At 46.7% G+C, this 22,055-nt stretch overlaps 1 protein-coding gene across 1 annotated transcript in view; it reads left to right on the top strand.

Annotated features, from left to right (window-relative positions):
* LOC117505889 (nuclear pore complex protein Nup160-like) overlaps positions 1-22,055 on the top strand; it is a 160,270-nt gene that overhangs the window by 83,551 nt on the left and 54,664 nt on the right. The window contains 7 exon segments of the mRNA XM_034165424.1: positions 6,861-7,023; positions 7,596-7,665; positions 8,914-9,012; positions 9,110-9,229; positions 18,519-18,614; positions 18,727-18,821; positions 18,894-18,990. Coding sequence (XP_034021315.1) covers positions 6,861-7,023; positions 7,596-7,665; positions 8,914-9,012; positions 9,110-9,229; positions 18,519-18,614; positions 18,727-18,821; positions 18,894-18,990 — 740 coding nt within the window.

Here is a 22,055-nt window from a genome sequence, read left to right as displayed (position 1 = left end):
AACACTAACATTAGCACTAACCCTAACATTAACACTAACATTAGCACCAACATTAACACTAACATTAGCACTAACATTAGCACCAACATTAACACTAACATTAGCACTAACCCTAACATTAACACTAACATTAGCACCAACATTAACACCAACATTAACACTAACCCTAACATTAATACTAACATTAGCACCAACATTAACACCAACATTAACACTAACCCTAACATTAATACTAACATTAGCACCAACATTAACCCTAACATTAACACCAACATTAGCACCAACATTAACACTAACACTAACCCTAACATTAACTATAACACTAGCAAAACATTAACAAGAGTTACGAATGTAACTAAGGTTCTATGAATTCCGGATGACCGCCAGAGGACGGTGCTTAGCACCTGGATAACTACATTTGCGCAAGCACAGAGAGGTCGAGAATATACACCAACACAGTCATGCCATTGGATGTGACCTGGGTGACATCACTGGTTGTCTTTATATGCCAGACGTACCCAGTACTCACTTCTTTTCCGAATGAACTCGCAAGACTCTGAGTGACAAGCAACTCTGGTGATCATCTGGAATTCATAGAACCTTAGTTACATTTGTAACTCTCATTCTGTTTCATTCCTACTGACCGCCAGAGGACGGTGCTTAGCACCTGGATGACTTAATACCAACAAGGTCACGAAGAGTCACACTCACCTAGCATCAGCAGTGGGGAGTGGAGGCAGACAACACTGCTGAAGTCACCGCCGGAGTAGCAGCCACATTCAGTCTGTAATAGCGGGCGAAGGTACAGGACGAAGCCCACGAAGCAGCAGCACAAATATCACTCAGAGGAACACCTCTCAGTGCAGCCCAGGAGGTGGACACCCCACTGGTGGAATGGCACGTAACTTTAGGAGGCTCAAGACCTCTGGACCTGTATACTTGTAAAATGGGATCCACGACCCAGTGTGAAAGTCGCTGCTTTGAGACTGCACAGTCTTTTTTGTGATCACCATAACACACAAACAAGGTATCTGTTTTGCAAATCCCAGCAGTCGCATGAATGTACCGCTTCAACGTTTGGTGAGGACACAGGGAAACTGAGACAGATAATCCTGGATCAGAACGCGGGGCATACACAGCCAAGGAAACTGGCTTAAACCCTCCAGGGCTAGTGGAAGGTCCCATGAAGGTACGCGTGCAAGCCTTGGAGGCCGCAAAGGTAGAGAGCACCTTTCAAAAAAAACAACACACTAAGGAATGCGAACCCACTGACCGGCCGTCAACATAGATGTGCTGGGCAGAGATTACAGCAACATGAACCTTGTAGCGGCAGAAAGTCCTTTCTCCAGCAGTTCTTGTAAATATTTGAGTAGGCACAGGGCAACGCTCCGGGTCTAACTTTTGGTTCTTGCACCACTGGACAAACAGCTTCCATCTGTTGCCATACAAAGCCCTGGTAGAAGCAGCACGTGAGTTAAGGATAGTCTGAACAACAGCCTGGTCACAAGAACTTAACAAGGAGTCTGGCCCTTCAACGGCCACATATACAATTGGTCACAAGAACTTAACAAGGAATCTGGCCCTTCAACGGCCACATATACAATTGAAGGCATTCTGGGTGAGGGTGCCAAATCCTTCCCTGTAGCTGTGACAACAAATCCTTCCTCTCCGGGAGAGCCCAAGGTTCCCCCTCGAGGAGCTTGTAAATCATGGGAAACCAAATCCTCCCCGGCCAGAACGGAGCAACCAGCAGCAACCCTGTGACTGCTCTGGTCTATCTTGTGCAGTGTCAGCATTAGCAGTGGAAGAGGGGGAAGGCATACAGGAGGCAGTCCGGGCAGGGGAAGGCATACAGGAGGCAGTCCGGCCATGGGTGAGCCAGTGCATCCTGCCCCAGTGGGCTGTCTGGTTCTGAGAGGGAGTTCCACCGTGGGCAATGTGTCGAGGTGCTTGAAGCAAAGAGGTCCACTTATGCTACTCCATACTTCTGCCAGATCATCTGGACCACAACCGGGTTCAGTCTCCATTTTCCCGGTGGTGGTTTCTGTCTGGAGAGTAAATCCGCAGCACCGTTCTGTACGCCGGGCAGATGAACTGCTTTGACACTTTGAAGGCGAGGCAGAGCCCATATAAGAAGCCTCCGAGCTTCTGCGAGTGAGTGATTGGACCTGGTGCTCCCCTGATGCTTTATGTGGTAGACTGTAGATGTGTTGTCCGACTGGACAAGAACATGTCTTCCTCTTAGGGCAGGGAGGAAATGCTTGAGAGCCCGTCACACAGTGCGAAGCTCCAACATGTTTATGTGTTGAAGTCCCTCCTGAGGACTCCAGACACCCCTCACCATCCTTTTTTTTTCCCACACGGCCCCCCAGCCTTTGAGTGACGCATCTGTAACAACCACCTCTCGACGAGAAGGGATGGAGCCTAGAGGGACACCATGGCAGATGAAGTCTGTTCCCCCAGGATCTGAGGTGCAGAAGGCACTGGTTGAAGAGTCATACAAGCCTGTGCTGATGCATCTTTGAGTTGAGGCCTAGGTTGTTGATCCAAATCTGTAGGGGATGCAAGAACAGAAGTCCCAAAGGTACCACTAGCGACATTGCAGTCAGTTTGCCCATAATCCGGAGCAGCAAATCAAAACAGTGTCTCAGCCCATTGAGCTTGTGAGACGAGATGAATTACATCGTCCACTCTCTGCAGGGATGGCGATGCAGTCATAGTTAGGGAGTTGATGGCAATGCAGATGAAGGTTGTTTGTTGACTGGGAACAAAAGAACGCTTCGCAAAATTCACTGAGTCCTAACTGAGAGACATGGTTCAGTAGAAGAGCTGTATTGTTGTGCGCCTGCTCCTGAGTCGGAGCAGAGACAAGCCAATCGTCTAAGTAGGGTAGGATTCTTAATCCGAAAGCTTGCAGTGGGGCTAGTACTGCAGCCATACATCTGGTAAGTGTACGAGGGGAGAGAGAGAGAGGCTGAAAGGAAGCACCCAATCTGGTAGGCCTGACCCTCGAAAGCAAAATGGAGAAACTACCTGTGACGAGGCACCACTGGCACATGGAAATAGGCATCCTTTAAGTTGACACTTATGAACCAGTCTCCTGGTGTGATAGCTTGAAGGACGTCTCCTGTGTGGAGCATGTGAAACTGCAGCACCTTGAGATAACGATTCAGATGTCGGAGATTGAGGATAGGACGAAAGCCGCCATCCTTCTTTGGAACAAGGAAGTAGATTCAATAGAACCCCCTGAAGTGGTCTGAACTTTGAACTGGTTCCATGACCCCCTTCTCCAGGAGTTCCTAAATCTCCTGTTGTAGGGCGGCAGACTGCACTGGGTCAGAAACAGCGGCCATCCTCACCCCGTTGAACTTTGGAGGATGACTTCTGAACTGAATACTGTAACCCTCGAACAAGGTTGAAATCACCCATGGGGCTTGAACTTGGGTCTCCCCGTGCCTGAGATGAGTTAGTCAGACCCAACCACCTCTGCCTTGCATCCCTGAGGACCTCTGGGCGCGATTACTGGAAGCTCTGTGAAACCGTTCAGTTCTCGGGGGTCTGCCTGTAGGCTCCCAAAAGGCAGGCTGCCGGGAGAGCTGGCCCTCAACTGTGAAGGCACTTGCAGCTCTGGGAGTAGGCAGGAGCCTGGATGTAGAGTGAAAAGTTGCAGCACGTCTGACTGGCTGAGGCCTGGAAGTCCGGTGTAGGTCAACAAACTGTTGTCAAGATTTACTAGCCTCAACAGTACACTCCAAAGTTTGTTGGGCCACAGGTCCAAATGCTTGGCCTGGAAGAACTGGCAGTGAACGGAGTGTACCTTTGCAGGATTTGGACAGGGGGACTGCGCAAGCCACACCTGACGTCTAGTGATGGTAAGGGTTGACATCAGTCTGCCAAGCTCTCTGGACATATAAGCAAAGGTTTGGAGTGAGGCATCACTAAGACTTTGAGTAGCATCATCAAACTCTGCCTCCCTCAAAGACTTTGAGAGGGCAAGGGCTAAATGGGACATTGAGCTGCCTAGGTGACCAATGCAAGCAGCTACGTCATAGCTCTTGGTGAAGAGCGGGCACCCGGCTGAGCAGCATCAGCTGGAGCCACAACCAGGTTCGCAATAATGCTGTCAACGGAGGGCGTACGGTTCAGACCATACTGAGCCGAATCACACATAGCGCTAAGTGTTCTGCAGTCCTGCAATAGATGGGTCGATTTGGAGTCTGCCCAACATCGGTGGAGCTCCTCGATGTATGGTTGTTGACCCCGAGCCTGCATAAAGCCAGCTGAACAGCTTGCTTGACAAAGGATAGTCCATGTCCAGTTTGCGGCAGGGACTGTGCCTCAGAGGTGTGAGAGCCCACCAATGAATGGCTTGGAGAGAGACCCCTGTCATCCTGATCCTCCACACAGTTTGTTTCACTTGTCATGTACAAGGACTCAGTCGCAGCAATAGACAGCATCTTCTTCCTGCTGAGTAACTACATTAGTCTGATCAGCCTCATTAGGGACAACAGGAACTGTGACAGCATTCCTCGGCTGTAGATTCAGAAGTAAGGACTTAATCTGAATAAACTCAGAAGGCAGTGTTTCAACCTTTTCAGCCAAAGCATGGTCATGAGTAACCTTCTTAGCAGAAGGGGTCTCTGCATGTGGGTGTTTATGACTCTTTGGTTCCTTTCCCTGGGCTGGAGGCCAAAGTCCCACTGGGCATCCCAGTCTCCACCAGTGGCATACTGGCACAATTAAGGCAGGCATCATCAGTCAAGGCTTCCCTCAGGGCTTTCCCTTCAACTCCTTCACTTGGGGCAAAACCACATTCCCTACCCCGGAATAGGTAATCCATCGGTTTCCTACTGAGAACCATGGCTTCAGATTTAGAGGTGCTGATCCTCATCCCAGCTGCTTCACACTCGGCTGCAAACCGATCCAGTGAGGGTTGGAGGTCACAGGCTGATGAAGCCAACAGGACGATATCTGCAAAAAGCAATGATGAGACCCTGAGCCCACCAAACTGGAAACCCTCCCCCCGACTACGCATCAGTATCCTGTCCATGAATATCACAAACATGGTTGACAAGGCGCAGCCCTGGTGGAGCCCAACCCCCACCGGAAATGAGTCAGAGTTACGGCCGAGCATCCAAACACAGCTCTCACTTTGTGACTACAGAGATTGGATGGCCCTGAGAAGGGACCCCCTCACTCCATACTCCCGCAGCACCTCCCACCGTATTTACCTGGGTACCTGATCATGCGCCTTCTCCAAGTCCACAAAACACATGTAGACTGGATGGGCATAATCCCAGGCACCCTCCAGGATCTTTATGAGAGTGAAGAGCTGGTCGGTTGTTCCACGACCAGGACGGAACCCGCGTTGTTCCTCTTCAATCAGAGGTTTGACTACCGGCCAAACACTCCTTTCGAGCACCCTGTAGTAGACTTTACCAGGGAGGCTGAGTAGTGTGATGCCCCTGTAGTTGGCGCACACTCTCTGGTCCCCCTTTTTAAATATGGGCAACAATACCCCAGTTTGCCACTCCTTAGGCACTGTCCCAGACCTCAACGCAGTGTTGAAGAGACGTGTCATCCAAGACAATCCCTCCACACCCATAGCCTTCAGCATTTCTGGACAGATCTCACCAGCCCCTGGGGCCTTGCCACTGCAGAGTTGTTGGATGACTTCCACCAGGGAAATTGATGAAAATCCTCCATCAGCTTCCAGCTCTGCCCCTACTATAGAGGGTATGATGCACATTGCAAGAGAACTTTAGCAGCTGCAAGAGAACTTTCCCCCAGTGTCTGATGCAGGAGTTCCTCAAAGTGTTCCTTCCAGTGCCGGATTACATCCTCAGTTGAGGTAAACAGAGTTCCATCCTTACTGTAGACAGCTTGGATGGTTCCCCGTTTTCCCCTCCTGAGGTGCCTCACGGTCCAGCAGAAGCAGACCGAAAATCCTTTTCTATGGTTGCTCTGAGCTCCTCCCACACCTGCTGCTTTGCCTCCCCCACAGCAGAGGCTGCTACCCTTCGCGCCTGTCAGTACCTTGCAATTGCCTCTGGAGTCCTCCGAGGTAACATATCCTGGAAGGACTCATTCAGTCGGACTTCAGTCAAAAAAAAAAATTTTTAAATCCAAACATGGCCATCGTCTTTATCAAGAGCAGTAAATCACAGTGTTAGAAGCCACAGTTTATCTTTGTTTAAACACAGGAACACACACAACAGACAGGATCTAACATGTATGATTTTAGGGTTTACAAACATTTTTGACCATTGAACTTTACTCACTTTACCAGCAAAAAAATGTTAGGACTGAAAGTTAGTGGAACTAAATTTAGTGGAAGGTAATTGGGCCACTGATGATTTCAAAGTTATCTGAAAAGGTAATCTGCAAACAAAAAAGCGGTTCGTGGATTAGCAGAACTGTGCCCACCACTGTCTTCAGGTCCCTCTGGTGGTAGATCTGCCAAGTCGGTATCGGGTCCCTCTGGTGGTAGATCTGCCAAGTTGGTATCGGATCCCTCTTAGAAAAAGATGCACTTTTTAGGATTAGGGTTTGGGTTTCTAGGGTTACATCTTGTTCACACTGAGAACATTGATTTTTTTTTTTTTTAAACTAAGCGTCTACCAGAATACACCAAAATGAACTGTTTTTATTATTTCTGGGGGACATGCCCCCGGACCCCTGGGGATGTCACACCTTCAGGGCTCGTGTTGTACAGCTTCACCGCACAATCTGTCCAACGGCAAAAAAGATTTTTTTTGTTTTTGTTTTTTTCTCACCAGCACCCGTGTGTGTGTGTGTGTGTGTGTTGATGCGTCTCAGTGATCCTTCACAGAACTGTGTTCTCCTTCTTCTCCTAGTAGTACTCAGTCCACAGACGGTTGTGGAGCTCTTCTATCAGAATGTAGCCCGGAAGTCCATCATCTCCCAGATCTTCTCCCAGCAGCAGAGCCCTTCTCTGGGTAATGCCGTGCTCCACTGGCCCCACATGATCTCCAACATCGTCAACATGTTGGCACAGCTGCTGTATCCTCCAGATGATCAGTCTAGATACCAAGCTGGCAATATCAGGTCAATCATGCATTGTGTGTTGCAAACATGCCCTTTGGCATAGTCATAGAGCATGACCTGATGAATATTTTCATAGTGCCCCCATTTGCACACCCCCCGTACATGTTGTACTGTTACAAAATAATGGCTATAGTTCATTTGCCTGTATTATCTTGGCATTTCTCTGTCTGTTTGTTATATTAGGAGCTTACATTGAACTTTAATATAAAGCTTTAATATAAAGACGATTTGCTGCCCCCTGCTGGAATGGTCTGTTAGTCCAGAGTGTAATTAGCACACACACACACACACACACACACACACACACAGAGAGAGGCCCCTTGGCTTATTATAATATAGATTAACATTTGACTTTACTTTGTCTTAATCCTGACTATCAAAAGACTGTCATCATGGTAACCACTTCTGTAAGTCATCAGGCCTGTGCAGTGTTCTTATGCCCCACACAATATTTCATCATGTTTGAGTTTTGTCTCTGTCATTATTATGTTCTTTTCGGCTGTTGTCCCTTAACCAGCAGCTCCCAGTTGGCCGAGTAACCCTGGTTTCCAGTTCCCAGAGTGCCTGATGGCCAACTGCCAGTACAGGCAGCTGCAGGTGAGCATCTTTCTCTCGCTGTCTCTCTCTCATTCATTTTCTGCTGTGTATGTGGGTCGTGGTGGCAGTAGATCAAGCAGCTCATCACACATTTGCTTATCCTTAGCCAAGTTTCTCATTCTTTCCAGGGGATCCTGAGGGGTTCCCAAGTTAGTTGGGAAATATAATCCCTCCAGCCTGTCCTGGGGCTTCTCTGGGGTCTCCTCCCAGTTGGCAGTGCTTAGAAGACCTCCATTGGGAGACCACCAGGGGGCACCCTCACCAGATCCCCGAACCACCTCAGCTGGATCCTTCGGATGTGAAGAAGCAGTGACTCTTCTCAGAGTTCCTCCCGGATAGTCGAGTTTCTCATTCTGTCCAGGAGTTGTAAGCCCAGATACCTGACAGACAAATCTCATTTCTGCTGCTTGTATCTACCATCTTGTTGTTTTGCTTATTACCCAAAGTTCATTGGAGTCTGACGTTCTGGCTCAGCTTTTTCTTTACCACGATGGTCCGGTGCAGCGTCTGTAAAAATCACACACCGCCCTGGTCAGTCTTTCATGCCCCTTTAACTTACCCCCTCTCATGAAGAAGACCCCGAGATATTTGAACCCCTCTATTTGGGGCAGTAAGTCCCCTGACCCAGAGGGGGCACTCCACCCATTTCTGACAGAGGACCGTGGACTCAGATCTGGAGGTGCCGATTGCTTCATACTCGGCCTCAAACCTGTTCAGTGAACGTTGGAGCCAGGTTACGTTTTCCCCGTGTCATCTGTTAGCACAGTGAGTCAGAGCTCTCAACATCTACAGAAATGGTCAGTGTGGACTTATTCCAGCTGATCAACTGGATCACACAGTGACCTCTGAAGCACCGTTCAACCTCAGTTTGAGGTCTTTGTCCTTTAAAAAACTGGACCTGATCAGACATGTCACATGTCGGTCAGTGTCTCGAAGCTGTGGACATTTCTCCTGGTGAAACCTGCCAAACGTGTCCCATAATCATCAACTGGTGGAGGTTCCTGCACTGAAGTGTTAAAGTTCCAGTGTTGTTGTAGGTCTGCCCTCGGAGTCCCCTTCTGGTTCCTGCTGGAACTGTACTCGAGCATCTGTAGTTTGAACACCTTTTGGGATTGAAGTTTAGTCGTGGCACAGCACCACCTGCTGGGCACCCTGACAGTTGAATGATGCTCTCTGATGTTTGATCAGCAGCTGCCCCACGTCAATCTGCTGACATAAAGTTTGTGTCCGTGTTTCCTGTCTGTCCAGGAGTACGTGCGGCTGATCAGCCCCTGGTGTCAAGTCAACATCGGCTCCTGTCGCTTCATGCTGGCTCAGTGTTACCTGGCAAATGGGGAGGGCCACAAGGTAAAGGGGTCTTTCTGGACTGTACCATGGAGGGACCTGCGACCACAGAAGTGGTGTTCACTGCGAGCTCTGTTCAGGGTTTCTTTTCCATTTTCAGGCTCTGCGGTGTTTCCAAGAGGCAGCGACTGAGGTGGAGAAGGAGGAGTTTTTGAGGAACCTGACAGGAACTGAGGAGGAAGAGGCTGCCTCCATCCCACAGCTACAGTACTACAACAAGGTACTAGAGACCAGGTCCCTGCATTCCTTCTTTCCTTCTTTTGGTATTCTGGGGAGCACAATGGACTCTTTGTATACAAGAAAACTCATATAATGGATTCAGGTGGACAAGCGAATTTTGTTCGTTACAGGGTTTTCAGCAGGATATTTTTTCTCAGTGTAATGGGATGGAAAAATCACCATAAAAAGCCGGGGGTTTGGGGGATGCTTAGCCCCCCCAAAGCTTTTTCATTATGGGCTTATTCAGGGCTGGATCCAGAGTGAAAATCTGACAGATGCATTTTTGCCCAGTGATAAAATAAAAATCGTATGTGTCTTGCTATTCAGTAATCCTCATTCTTTTATTTGTGTGCAACATACACTGTCACAATTCTTTTAATATATTTATTATACTTCATGGTCCATAGTGAACACTTCTTATTTGTATAAATATGATGTCCTAAAAAAAAAACACTATAACAAAAATTGACTGTAAACAGGATCAAATTTATTGCTAAAATGTTTCAATTATACCTGAATCTATATATGATTTTTTTAATTGATAAAATCAATAAAAATATGACTGCATATATTCTTAATAATAATATATTGAGATACAGACAGTTCACAGAAGACATTTTCCATTGATACCAATCAAAATTAGAAACAGTCCAGCAGGTAACAATATTCATCATCTCCATGACTAAATATACTAAAATACATCACAATTGTACACATATCACAGTTGTGATATGTGTACAATTGTGATGTATTTATTTTAGTATATTTAGATTTTGTTGTGATTTGGTGCTTTATAAGCCGATTAAATTTAATTGAAATTGAACATTTTATTGAGTCTTAAAGTAAATAAATATGAAATTGGTCACTGGATCCTTAAACTTTGGACATAATAAACTCTACATGGTGGATCCTTGATCTTTGGACATAAATAGGAATAAACAAAATCTGTAGTGGGTTAGGGTTAGCATTCTTTAGAAAGACCTGCACCTTGTCAGGTTTCCCATCTTTAAAAAAAAAAAAAAGACAAAGTACCTCCAAACGTCTGATTTAAATGTTTTAGGTGTGCCATAAATCTCTACCAACTGCTTGCAGCTGTTTTTGTTGTGGTAGAAATGTGCTTTCTGGCTTCCGTCTATGTTTAAAACAAAATGCAGTGCAGTGATGGTGCATTCAATGTGCCTTGAAAAAACATCAATGCGAGCACGCATTGTGCACTTTTCCATTCAATTTATTTTAATTTATATAGCACCAAATCACAACAAAGCTGTCCCAAGGCACTTCACACAAGTAAGGTCTAACCTTACCAACCCCCAGAGCAAGAATACAGGCGACAGTGGTGAGGAAGAAACCTCAAGCAGATCAGACTCAAAGGGGTGGCCCTCTGCTTGAACCATGCTCCCAGCACAGTTGACAATACAAATATACAGGAAATTTTTGTCTTTGGTTTCAATCTGTACCTGCGTGAATGACTTATCAGTCTAATGTGTGAGTGACAATCTCTGCTGTATTTGTTGCACGTGTGCTGTGGTACCTACTGAGGCTGCCGGTGTCACTCCTTCCTCCTCGCTCGTTGTTCAGTGAGACCTTGGTTCCTCTCTTGCTCCTCTGTGCACCTGTTCTGAAAGTAAGGCGCCAGGCTGTATGATCCTCTGCACTCTGCTGCCACGCGTTGACATTGGTGCTGCACATTTTCATGTCCTTCTTGCAGACATCCTTGAAACGCAGGCATGGTTGACCAGACGAGTTCCTTCTGCCAGCTCACCATACAGTAGATCTTAAGGAATGTGGCCCACATCCATTCTCCTGACATGGCCAAGCCAGTGACAGCGCCTTTCCCCAAGAATGGGGAACATGCTGCTCATGTTGGCGCGTTCCACGACCTCTGTGTTGGGCACCTTGTCCTGCCATCTGATGTGCAGAATTTGTCTAAGGCTCCACAGATTGGAGCTGTTGAACTTTTTCTCATGTCTGGCATAGGCGGTCCATGCATCGCTAAGTAGAGGAGTGTGTTGAACACGCAGGTCTGGTAGGCACGCAGTTTTGTCTTCTGAGTGAGGCTGGAGTTGTTCCAGACTCTATAGCTTAGTCTTGGCATAACTGCTGCTGCCTTTGCAATCATGCTGTTCATCTCTGCATCAATGGAGAGTGAGTTAGAGATGGTTGACCCAAAGTATGTGAAGTGCTCCATGACTTCCAGGCTGTACCCATCAAGGTCAATGCAACTGTGCCCTGCGCCATGATGTTTGTCTTCTTCAAGTCTGTCCAAACTCCCTGAAGGTGTGAGAGAGGCAACTAACAAGATGCTGCAGACCGTCTTTGGAGTGTGATGTCAAGGCTGCATCGTCAGCAAAGAGCATCTCACGGATGAGTACCTCCACAGTAGGCATGGGCCGGTATGAGATTTGGATGGTATGATAACCGTGGGCAAAACTGCTGCGGTTTCACAGTATTATGTATAGCTTTAAAATGTGCTTTAACAACATTATGGCTATTTACATATGAAGCGCGAGTGATTAAGGCACACTTATTGACGCGATGTCTACCGCTACGAGCACTATACCATGGATAACTTTAGAGAAAATACCAAAATGATAGTGGGGCCGAAATATGATACTCTCACTGTCAAAGCAACATCCCATTCTGCACTAATCAAAGCAGCAGCAGTGTCAGCATGTATGGTGCCGCACGGCAGAGGAAGGGACTGTGTGAATTTTCACTCCTCTCCGCTGTTTTATTGCTTGCCATGAGCCACGGTTCTTTTCCTCCCCGTCTTCGTATAAACATTGGCAGACCTTCCCCAAGTAGAGCAGGGCATGGCTTTGCTTTGAACCAATGAAGCATTGATCCGACTCACTGCTTCGATGCTTCTTTGTTTTATTTTGCTTTATGTTAATTTTGCCCCGCTAAAACCCTAAACAGCTTATGTCTGTGAGTAATATTTACCTTTTTTTATGTTAAACCGACCTGTTATTGTCTTCTGAAACGGTTGATAGATGTATTTTATAACTTAAAAACGGGACAGATGCTAATGTGTTAGCATGTCTATGTTAAAGTTAGCATTAAGCTGTTTGCATCAGCACGTTTGTGTGCATTTATTTTCTGTATAATAATTAATGGCTCGGCGTTTGTTGTAAAAGAGTCAAATGTATTACAAATTGTAATTTTTTTTATTTATTTTTATATATTAATAATAATAGCAACAACAAAAGTAATACTAATAATAATAATGCTACAATACAATTTTACAGAAACAGACAAAAGGAAGCTGATAAAACAAAACGCAACAGAAAAGGTAAAACCAATTAATGAACATAAATAAATAAATATAGAAATAAATAAGTGTTTCCTGTGAACACCTAGTGACTTACACCTCCACTTCATCCCTGTTTTATTTAAGTTTAATGACAGTTTGTTTCGGTCAAACCACATCTAAGCTGTGTTTTTACACAAAAAATAAAATGCAGTAAACCGCACATTTGTGTCTTTTTTCATGAAAATAACTTATTAAAGTTCACATATTACACGCTAGTCAGGCCTTTAAAATACTTTTGTGGACTCTTGCTGTAATATGTTGTCAGTGGTTGAGATAGTTGCTGTAGGCATCTAAAAATGCTCATAAACGGGATAAACCTGATAGAAATCTCTGTGGTGTGTCTGTGATGTATATACAAGGTCTGTCAATAAAGTAACGGTCCTTTTTATTTTTTTCAAAAACTATATGGATTTGATTCATATGTTTTCATGTCAGACATGCTTGAACCCTCGTGCGCATGCGTGAGTTTTTCCACGCCTGTCGGTTACGTCATTCGTCTGTGAGCACGCCTTGGGAAGGAGTGGTCCCACCCCCTCGTCGGATTTTCATTGTCTGGAAATGGCGAAATGATTTGGGTTTTTTTCCATCAGAATTTTTTCAGAAGCTGTTAGAGACTGGCACCTGGAAACCATTTGAAAAATTTATCTGGCTTTCGGTGAAAATTTTACGGGCTTCACAGAGAATAAGGTCTGTTAGTACAGCTTTAAGGACCCCTTTAAGGACGCTCGGTGCCCCACGCTCCGAGCTGCGACGACGCGGCACAAGCCACCGGACCATTTCTAAACGGATGGCTCTGTGGATATGAGACCGTCGTGTGCTCTTTCTCTGGTTATCACAAGAGCTGGACGTAAGCCATTTTCCGGCAGATTTCACTTTTAACAAGAGATTTTGTCATGGAAAGCCGCGCGGAGGCTTCGCGCATAAAGACCGATTCGCTTTGGAAGCAAGACAAAGGAACACCTCTGTTTCGGCGTGTCAGAGGACAAGTTTGGACATGTCCAGCTCTCCACAGTTTCACTGATACTTACTGGATTGGTAAGCATTGAAAGCCAAAATAGACATGTGCACGAGGGTTCAAGCATGTCTGACGTAAAAACATGAATGAAATCCATATAGTTTTTGAAAAAAATGAAAAGGACCATTACTTTATTGACAGACCTCGTATGTGCAAAATAAAACAAAACACTACTCCAGGTATGTTTTAGACGAGAATATAACATCAGAACTTTGTTAAACCTCAAGCGTTGATGTTGCGTGACAAAGGCCTTTTAATAATAACTCAAACAAATAATAGCAAAACTCAAATGTAAGTAAAAAGAAAAAAAAAAGATTAATCGAAAAAATAATTACTAAAATAATCGTTAGTTGCAGGCCTAGTTTGTTTTATGAGTGAGAGCATTTTACTGATTAAATGTGAATAAGCCAGTTTTAAGTTTCTCATTGCGCATGCGTTTTCAAAACTGGTGACAGTGTTACTTTGTGCACAGCAGAGCAATGTTGTCAGTTGCTTTAGGCCCTAATTTTGTATTTTATTGACTGTACAGCAGCAACACAGCACCTATTTGGCACATTTACCAGATTAGAATCAAAACACTACAGAAGATAAATAATTTTTACTTGACAGTTTGAAGTGAGTTTTGTTTGAGGGCTTCACACCCATTAAAATTCACTAGAATATACAAAATTTGACTTGCTCTTCTGAAAAATTTCTGTGGGAGATCCCCTAGACCCCATAATCAATACTGTTTTTACTTCACAGTTTGAAGTGAGTTTTCTTTGTTTCAGAGGGTTTCATACCTATTAAAATTCACCAGACTATACAAAATTTGACTTGCTCTTTTAAAACTTTTCTGTGGGAGATCCCCTAGACCCCCATAATCAATACTTTGTTTTTACTTCACAGTTTGAAGTGAGTTTTTGTTGTTTCAGAGGGCTTCATACCTATTAAAATTCACCAGAATACACAAAATTTGACTTGGTCTTTTAAAAATGTTCTGGGGGGCACCCCCAGACCCCCCAGAATCAAGACTACACCCCGCCCCCCACCAACCTTTTATGTACCTTTATGTTCAGGTTTTGCATTCTTTTTATGCTTTCTCTCTCTCTCTCTCTCTCTCTCTCTCTCTCTCTCTCTCTCTCTCGCTCTCTCTCCTCTCTCTCTCTCTCTCTCTCTTTCTTTAGAGGCTATTTAGAATAGATTTGTATACTGTATAATGTGTTTATTTTATTTATTGAGGGAAAAAACAGTGTGTGCCCCCACTACACCACATTTTAGGGAATTGCTGGCATTGATTTTTGCCAGGAAAAAATTTCAGTCAGATGAAAATTTATTGCTTTAACCCATGGGGTATCTTGAATCGCTCTGAGTCCGACACAGGCCATAGCTACGGTGCTTTGTTGCCACCGTTTTTGGTTTGAAGAGCTATTCCACAGAAAATAAAACAAAAAAGCCGGTAACTTTTTCTATTAAATCAGTAGCCAGAGTAATCCCATACAGCCGACTTGGTCCTATGAGACGGAGGGAAAAGTTCAGTTCAGGCTTTGCCCCCTTCAGCCATGATGCGGAACTAGCTAACGTTAGCTGCCTGTTTGTAAACGGAGATAGAGGTGCATTCCAGGGGGAAGGGTGGCAGCGGCCGCCTCCGCTCTGCCTGTCAAGAATTCTCATAACCCGCTCATACCATAGGGACGGTATAAGGAAAACACACGAGGCCAAGGTCCGTAGACACGCTAAGGCAACACGGACGAAGGCCTTACCAACAGTGCTGAGAAGGGACATTCCTGGATAATTATTGCAGTCGCTTCTGTCCCCTTTGTTCTTATACAAGGAATCGATGTTTGCGTCTTGCATGTCCTGGGGAATGTGTCCCTGTTCCCAGCAGAGTTAGAAAAGATTGTGCAGGTGTTTTATCAGCACAGGTTTTCCACTCTTAAGACTTCTGATGGGATGCCCTCACTCCCTAGGGCCTTCCCACTAGCACGGCAGTCAGTGGGTTTTCCAAGCTCTTCCATGGTTGGTGGTGTGTCTGGCTCTTCTGTGACCAGCAGATCTGGGATGTGTTTGAGGACTGACAATGTTCTGGGTTGCATGCAGCTCAAGATAGTACTCAACCCAGCACTGCAGTTGCTCCCCCTGGTCTGTGATGACTTCATCTGTCTTTGACTTTAGTGGGGCAGACTTGGAGGTGGATGGGCCTGTTGCCTTCTTGATTCCCTCATACATGCCTCTTGCATCCCCACTGTCGGCAGCTGTCTGTATACTGCTGCAGAAGTTCAGCCAGTATGAGTTGGCGCAGTGGCAGGTGGTTTGGGCTTTTCTCTTGGCAGCTTTGGGGCCTTCTAATGTGCTGGGACTGGGCACTGCCTTGTAGGCCAGCAGGGCTCTCCTCTTGGCCTCAGTCACAGGCTCAGTTTCCTCCTAGTGGGCCTCATACCAGTCTGTGTTTCTGTGCTCCTTTTTCCCATAGGCATTGATGACTGAGTTGTACACAGCATCTCAGAGGTGGGACCACATGACATCAATGAGACATTCTCACCTTCTGGTGCTTCTTCAGTGAGGGCTTCTTGCAACTGGCTGATGAAATGCTGCGTTTTCTCTGAGCTGCCAGTACAGCAGGTGTTAATGTGTGGGTGACCCTTTTTCTTGGAGTGGTGCAACTTCCTTGGCTCTATGCGCACCTTGTTGGCCATGAGGGAGTGATCCGTATCGCAGTCTGTACTATGGTAGCTGCAGGTGAGGAGAACGCTGGAATGATCTGCACACCTGGTGATGACAAGAGCCAACTGGTGCCAGTGGCGGGACCGCGGGTGACTGAAAGACACCTACTGGATATCCTTGCATTTGAAGAAGGTGTTGGTTAAACATAGGCCATGACAGCAGCACAGTTCCATCAGTCGTTGGCCGTTGTCATTAATCTTGCCCCTTCAGTAGACACCTAGGCAGGTGGGCCAGGCCTTGTGATCAGCACCCACTCTGGCGTTGAAGCCTCCGAGTGGGTAAAGGCCTTCTGTGCTGGGAATCACAGATATCACTTCATCTAGGAACTTGTAGAATTCGTCTTTTTCCTCTGGGTATTCACTGATGATGGTGGCTGGGATTGAAGATGTTGAAGGCCGGAGAGCATGGATTCTCTCGATGCCCATTGACGGTGGCTCAGTGCACATGGCCGGGGTGTTCTTCACAGCAAAACCGACACCATGCTGATGGGATTCGTCCAAGAACTTCCCTTGCCAAAAGAAGGTGTAAGTTGCTTCCTTGATGGTCCCGCTGTCTGCCAGCCGAGTTTCCTGGAGGCAGGCAATGTCACTGTTTAGTTGTGCGAGTTCCCTGTCAATGATGGCAGTTTTGCGGGCATTGTCAGTTTGCTGCAGATCAGCAGAGAGGCCAGGGCACGTGGTCCTGACATTTCAGCTTGCAAAATGAAGAGCTGGAGTCTTCTTTCTTCTTCTTTTGTACTTGGTGTCTGCTGCAGAATTTGTGGCCTGCCTTTCGAACCATACTCTAAGCTTCCTGCACCCAGTGGAGCAAGCAGGCCATGGCAAGACAGCACCTTACAGGCTGGGGGTTGCCCAGTTTGAGCCGGGCGGGAGATGTCTAATAATATATGATGATCCCTCCCACTGTCAGAAGTGACCCCTGGTGCTTGTTTCCTTCGCCAAACAGATGAGCTTATAACCAGTAAACTGCCACTTCTTGTGTTGTGCCAGCATCTTGAGATAACACTGCAGTGTCCTCTCCAGTGGAGCAACAAAGCTTGGGCAAGCCAATATGGAAGATTCGCTGTTGCCCATGCAGCAGCAGGTCCCCCCTCTCCACGCTGTCACTGTGGTCCAAAGGAAAGGCAGAAGTCAGTGCAGTTGGGCATTGGCAGTATCACAGGAGTTGCTGAGAAATTTCTAAAGTTCAGCAACAGCCACCTTAAGGACTCCAACTCTGGATTGTTCCTTGAGGTTTATTCCTGAAAGCCTTGTCCAAGACTGGATAGAACCACAAGGCAGTGGAGGTTTGAGATCAGAGTTTCCTTCTCCTGGATGAACTGCCTTCCGAGGCTGACGAGTTACATCTACCCAAAGCAAATGGTTTTGAGGCACCAGAGACCCCTTCTCTTGTCAGTAGAAGCATTTCTGCCGGGCTTAGAAGCTAAGCCACACAGGCAGGGCAGGAGATGGACTTGGTTGTCAGAGGCTATTTGAGATGCACGCCATATGGGAGCACTTTTTAGATCAATCAATTCTATTTCAATCAATTTTTTTTTTATATAGCGCCAAATCACAACAAACAGTTGCCCCAAGGCGCTTTATATTGTAAGGCAAGGCCATACAATGATTATGTAAAACCCCAACGGTCAAAACGACCCCCTGTGAGCAAGCACTTGGCTACAGTGGGAAGGAAAAACTCCCTTTTAACAGGAAGAAACCTCCAGCAGAACCAGGCTCAGGGAGGGGCAGTCTTCTGCTGGGACTGGTTGGGGCTGAGGGAGAGAACCAGGAAAAAGACATGCTGTGGAGGGGAGCAGAGATCGATCACTAATGATTAAATGCAGAGTGGTGCATACAGAGCAAAAAGAGAAAGAGCTTGTCACCACTACCACCCCCCCCCCCCCCCCCCCCCACACACACACTTTTTTTACTAATAGCCCAGTTTCATAGCCTTAAGAGTGTGCATATCATGAATACTTGGTCTTGATGGATTTGTGAGAATCTACTGAATCTACTGGTACCTTGTTTCCCATGTAACAATAAGAAATATACTCAAAACCTGGATTAATCTTTTTAGTCACATAGCACTACTATTATTCTGAACACTACTGTATGAATGAGAAGTCTGCTATATCTATAAATGTTAATTTAAATAAGAGCTGCTTGAGGTTCTTTCAGGGCGCCCGTCACGCATCTCGAGGTTGATCTCCCTTTGGATCTGAGTCATGCCGTTCAGGCGTCCTTGTCCTGGTGGGTAAATGCTCTGATGTGTCTTCAGGTGCTGCGGCTGCTGGAGGATTTGAGTCTCCCGGAGCTGGTCATCCAGCTCGCCACGCTGGCTATAACTGAAGCAGTCAATGATATCAGCAGTCAGGTCTGTGCCCAGCTCTCACTCCCAGCCACTAGGACTGTTCGGACTGGTGTGAATACATGAGCACAAATATTTTTATGACATGAATGTGGTAACATAGCCGCCTGGTTCTCAGGCTGCTCTGTGGACGAGAATATTCAAGCACCACCTGGATCTGGGTCACAATAGCCAAGCCTACGAGGCGCTTACGCAGAACCCGGACTCGAGCATGTACGTAAGCATGCACACACGCACACACACATATGGTCAGATGTTATTGATGGTCTCCTGTTGTCCCCGCAGGCAGCTGGACTGTCTGCGCCAGCTGGTGGTTATTCTGTGTGAGCGTTCTCAGCTCCATGACCTGGTACAGTTCCCCTACGTCAACCTGCACCATGAGGTAAATGTTCACTGACCCCGACCCAGACTGAAGTTGGGGCGTCGCCCAACACAAATGCCAAGGCTTGGATCTGATACAGCTTTTAAATCACAGATCATATTAAAAAAACTGTTGTCCAGTGTTGTCAGAATATTTTAAAATAAAATACTTAATTGTATTAATTTAGAACATGAACAGTATCAGTGGGGGAAAAAATAAATCGATTTAACCCTTTACTTATTGACTGTGAGCAGTCACTTGACTCTGACCCTTTACTTATTGACAGTGGGCGGTCACTTATTAACTCTGAACTTTTACTCATTGACTGTGGGCGGTCACTTGTCGACTCTGACCCTTTACTCACTGACTGTGGGCGGTCACTTGTTGACTCTGACCATTTACTCACTGACTGTGGGCGGTCACTTGTCGACTCTGACCCTTTACTCACTGACTGTGGGCGGTCACTTGTTGACTCTGACCATTTACTCACTGACTGTGGGCGGTCACTTGTCGACTCTGACCCTTTACTCATTGACTGTGGGCAGAGTCACTTGTCGACTCTGACCCTTTACTCATTGACTGTGGGCAGAGTTACTTGTAGACTCTGACCCTTTACTCACTGACTGTGGGCGGTCACTTGTCGACTCTGACCCTTTACTCATTGACGGTGGGCGGTCACTTGTCGACTCTGACCCTTTACTCATTGACTGTGGGCAGTCATTTGTCGACTCTGACCCTTTACTCAATGACTGTGGGCAGAGTCATTTGTCGACTCTGACCCTTTACTCAATGACTGTGGGAAGAGTCATTTGTCGACTCTGACCCTTTACTCAATGACTGTGGGCAGAGTCATTTGTTGACTCTGACCCTTTACTCATTGACGGTGGGCGGTCACTTGTCGACTCTGACCTTTTACTTATTGACGGTGGGCGGTCACTTGTCGACTCTAACCCTTTACTCATTGACTGTGGGCGGTCACTTGTTGACTCTGACCATTTACTCACTGACTGTGGGTGGTCACTTGTCGACTCTGACCCTTTACTCATTGACTGTGGGCAGAGTCACTTGTCGACTCTGACCCTTTACTCACTGACTGTGGGCGGTCACTTGTCGACTCTGACCCTTTACTCATTGACTGTGGGCAGAGCTACTTGTAGACTCTGACCCTTTACTCACTGACTGTGGGCGGTCACTTGTCGACTCTGACCCTTTACTCATTGACTGTGGGCAGAGTCATTTGTCGACTCTGACCCTTTACTCAATGACTGTGGGCAGAGTCATTTGTCGACTCTGACCCCTTACTCAATGACTGTGGGCAGAGTCATTTGTCGACTCTGACCCTTTACTCATTGACGGTGGGCGGTCACTTGTCGACTCTGACCTTTTACTTATTGATGGTGGGCGGTCACTTGTTGACTCTGATCCTTTACTCATTGACTATGGGCGGTCACTTGTTAAGTCTCACCCTTTGACTGTCACTTGTCGACTCTGACCCTTTACTCACTGACTGTGGGCGGTCACTTGTCGACTCTGACCCTTTACTCATTGACGGTGGGTGGTCACTTGTTGACTCTGACCTTTTACTCATTTACTGTGGGCGGTCACTTGTCGACTCTTACCCTTTACTCATTTACTGTGGGCGGTCACTTGTCGACTCTTACCCTTTACTCATTTACTGTGGGCGGTCACTTGTTGACTCTGACCCTTTACTCATTGACTGTGGGCGGTCACTTGTCGACTCTGACCCTTTACTCATTGACTGTGGGCGGTCACTTGTCGACTCTGACCCTTTACTCATTGACTGTGGGCGGTCACTTGTCGACTCTGACCCTTTACTCATTGACTGTGGGCAGAGTCACTTGTCGACTCTGTCCCTTTATTCACTGACTGTGGGCGGTCACTTGTCGACTCTAACCCTTTACTCATTGACTGTGGGCGGTCACTTTTCGACTGACCCTTTACTCTTTGACTGTGGGCGGTCACTTGTCGACTCTGACCCTTTACTCTTTGACTGTGGGCGGTCACTTGTCGACTGACCCTTTACTCATTGACTGGGCGGTCACTTGTCGACTCTAACCCTTTACTCATTGACTGTGGGCGGTCACTTGTTGACTGACCCTTTACTCATTGACTGTGGGCGGTCACTTGTCGACTGACCCTTTACTCTTTGACTGTGGGCGGTCACTTGTCGACTCTGACCCTTTACTCATTTACTGTGAGCGGTCACTTGTTGACTCTGACCCTCGACTTACTGATGGTGGGCGGTCACTTGTTGACTCTGACCTTTTACTTATTGATGGTGGGCAGTCACTTGTTGACTCTGACCTTTTACTTATTGATGGTGGGCGGTCACTTGTTGACTCTGACCTTTTACTTATTGATGGTGGGCGGTCACTTGTTGACTCTGATCCTTTATTCATTGACGGTGGGCGGTCACTTGTTGACTCTGACCTTTTACTCATTTACTGTGAGCGGTCACTTTTTGACTCTGACCCTTTACTCATTGACTGGGCGGTCACTTGTCGACTCTGACCCTTTGACGGTCACTTGTCGACTCTGACCCTTTACTCATTGACTGTGGGCGGTCACTTGTCGACTCTGACCCTTTACTCACTGACTGTGGGCGGTCACTGGTCGACTCTGACCCTTTACTCATTGACGGTGGGCGGTCACTTGTTGACTCTGACCCTTTACTCATTGACTGTGGGCGGTCACTTGTTGACTCTGACCCTTTACTCACTGACTGTGGGCAGTCACTTGTCGACTCTGACCCTTTACTCACTGACTGTGGGCAGTCACTTGTCGACTCTGACCTTTTACTCATTTACTGTGGGCAGTCACTTGTTGACTCTGACCCTTTACTCACTGACTGGGCGGTCACTTGTCGACTCTGACCCTTTACTCACTGACTGTGGGCCGTCACTTGTCGACTCTGACCCTTTACTCACTGACTGGGCCGTCACTTGTCGACTCTGACCCTTTACTCATTGACGGTGGGCGGTCACTTGTCAACTCTGCCCATTGTTGACTCTGACCTTTTACTCATTGACGGTGGGCGTTCACTTGTCGGCTTTGACCCTTTACTC

Source organism: Thalassophryne amazonica, unplaced genomic scaffold (genome assembly GCF_902500255.1).
Source record: "Thalassophryne amazonica unplaced genomic scaffold, fThaAma1.1, whole genome shotgun sequence".
Lineage (NCBI taxonomy): Eukaryota > Metazoa > Chordata > Actinopteri > Batrachoidiformes > Batrachoididae > Thalassophryne > Thalassophryne amazonica.
The sequence above is the reverse complement of the archived record's forward strand: the minus strand, read 5'-3'. Positions and strand labels throughout refer to the sequence as shown.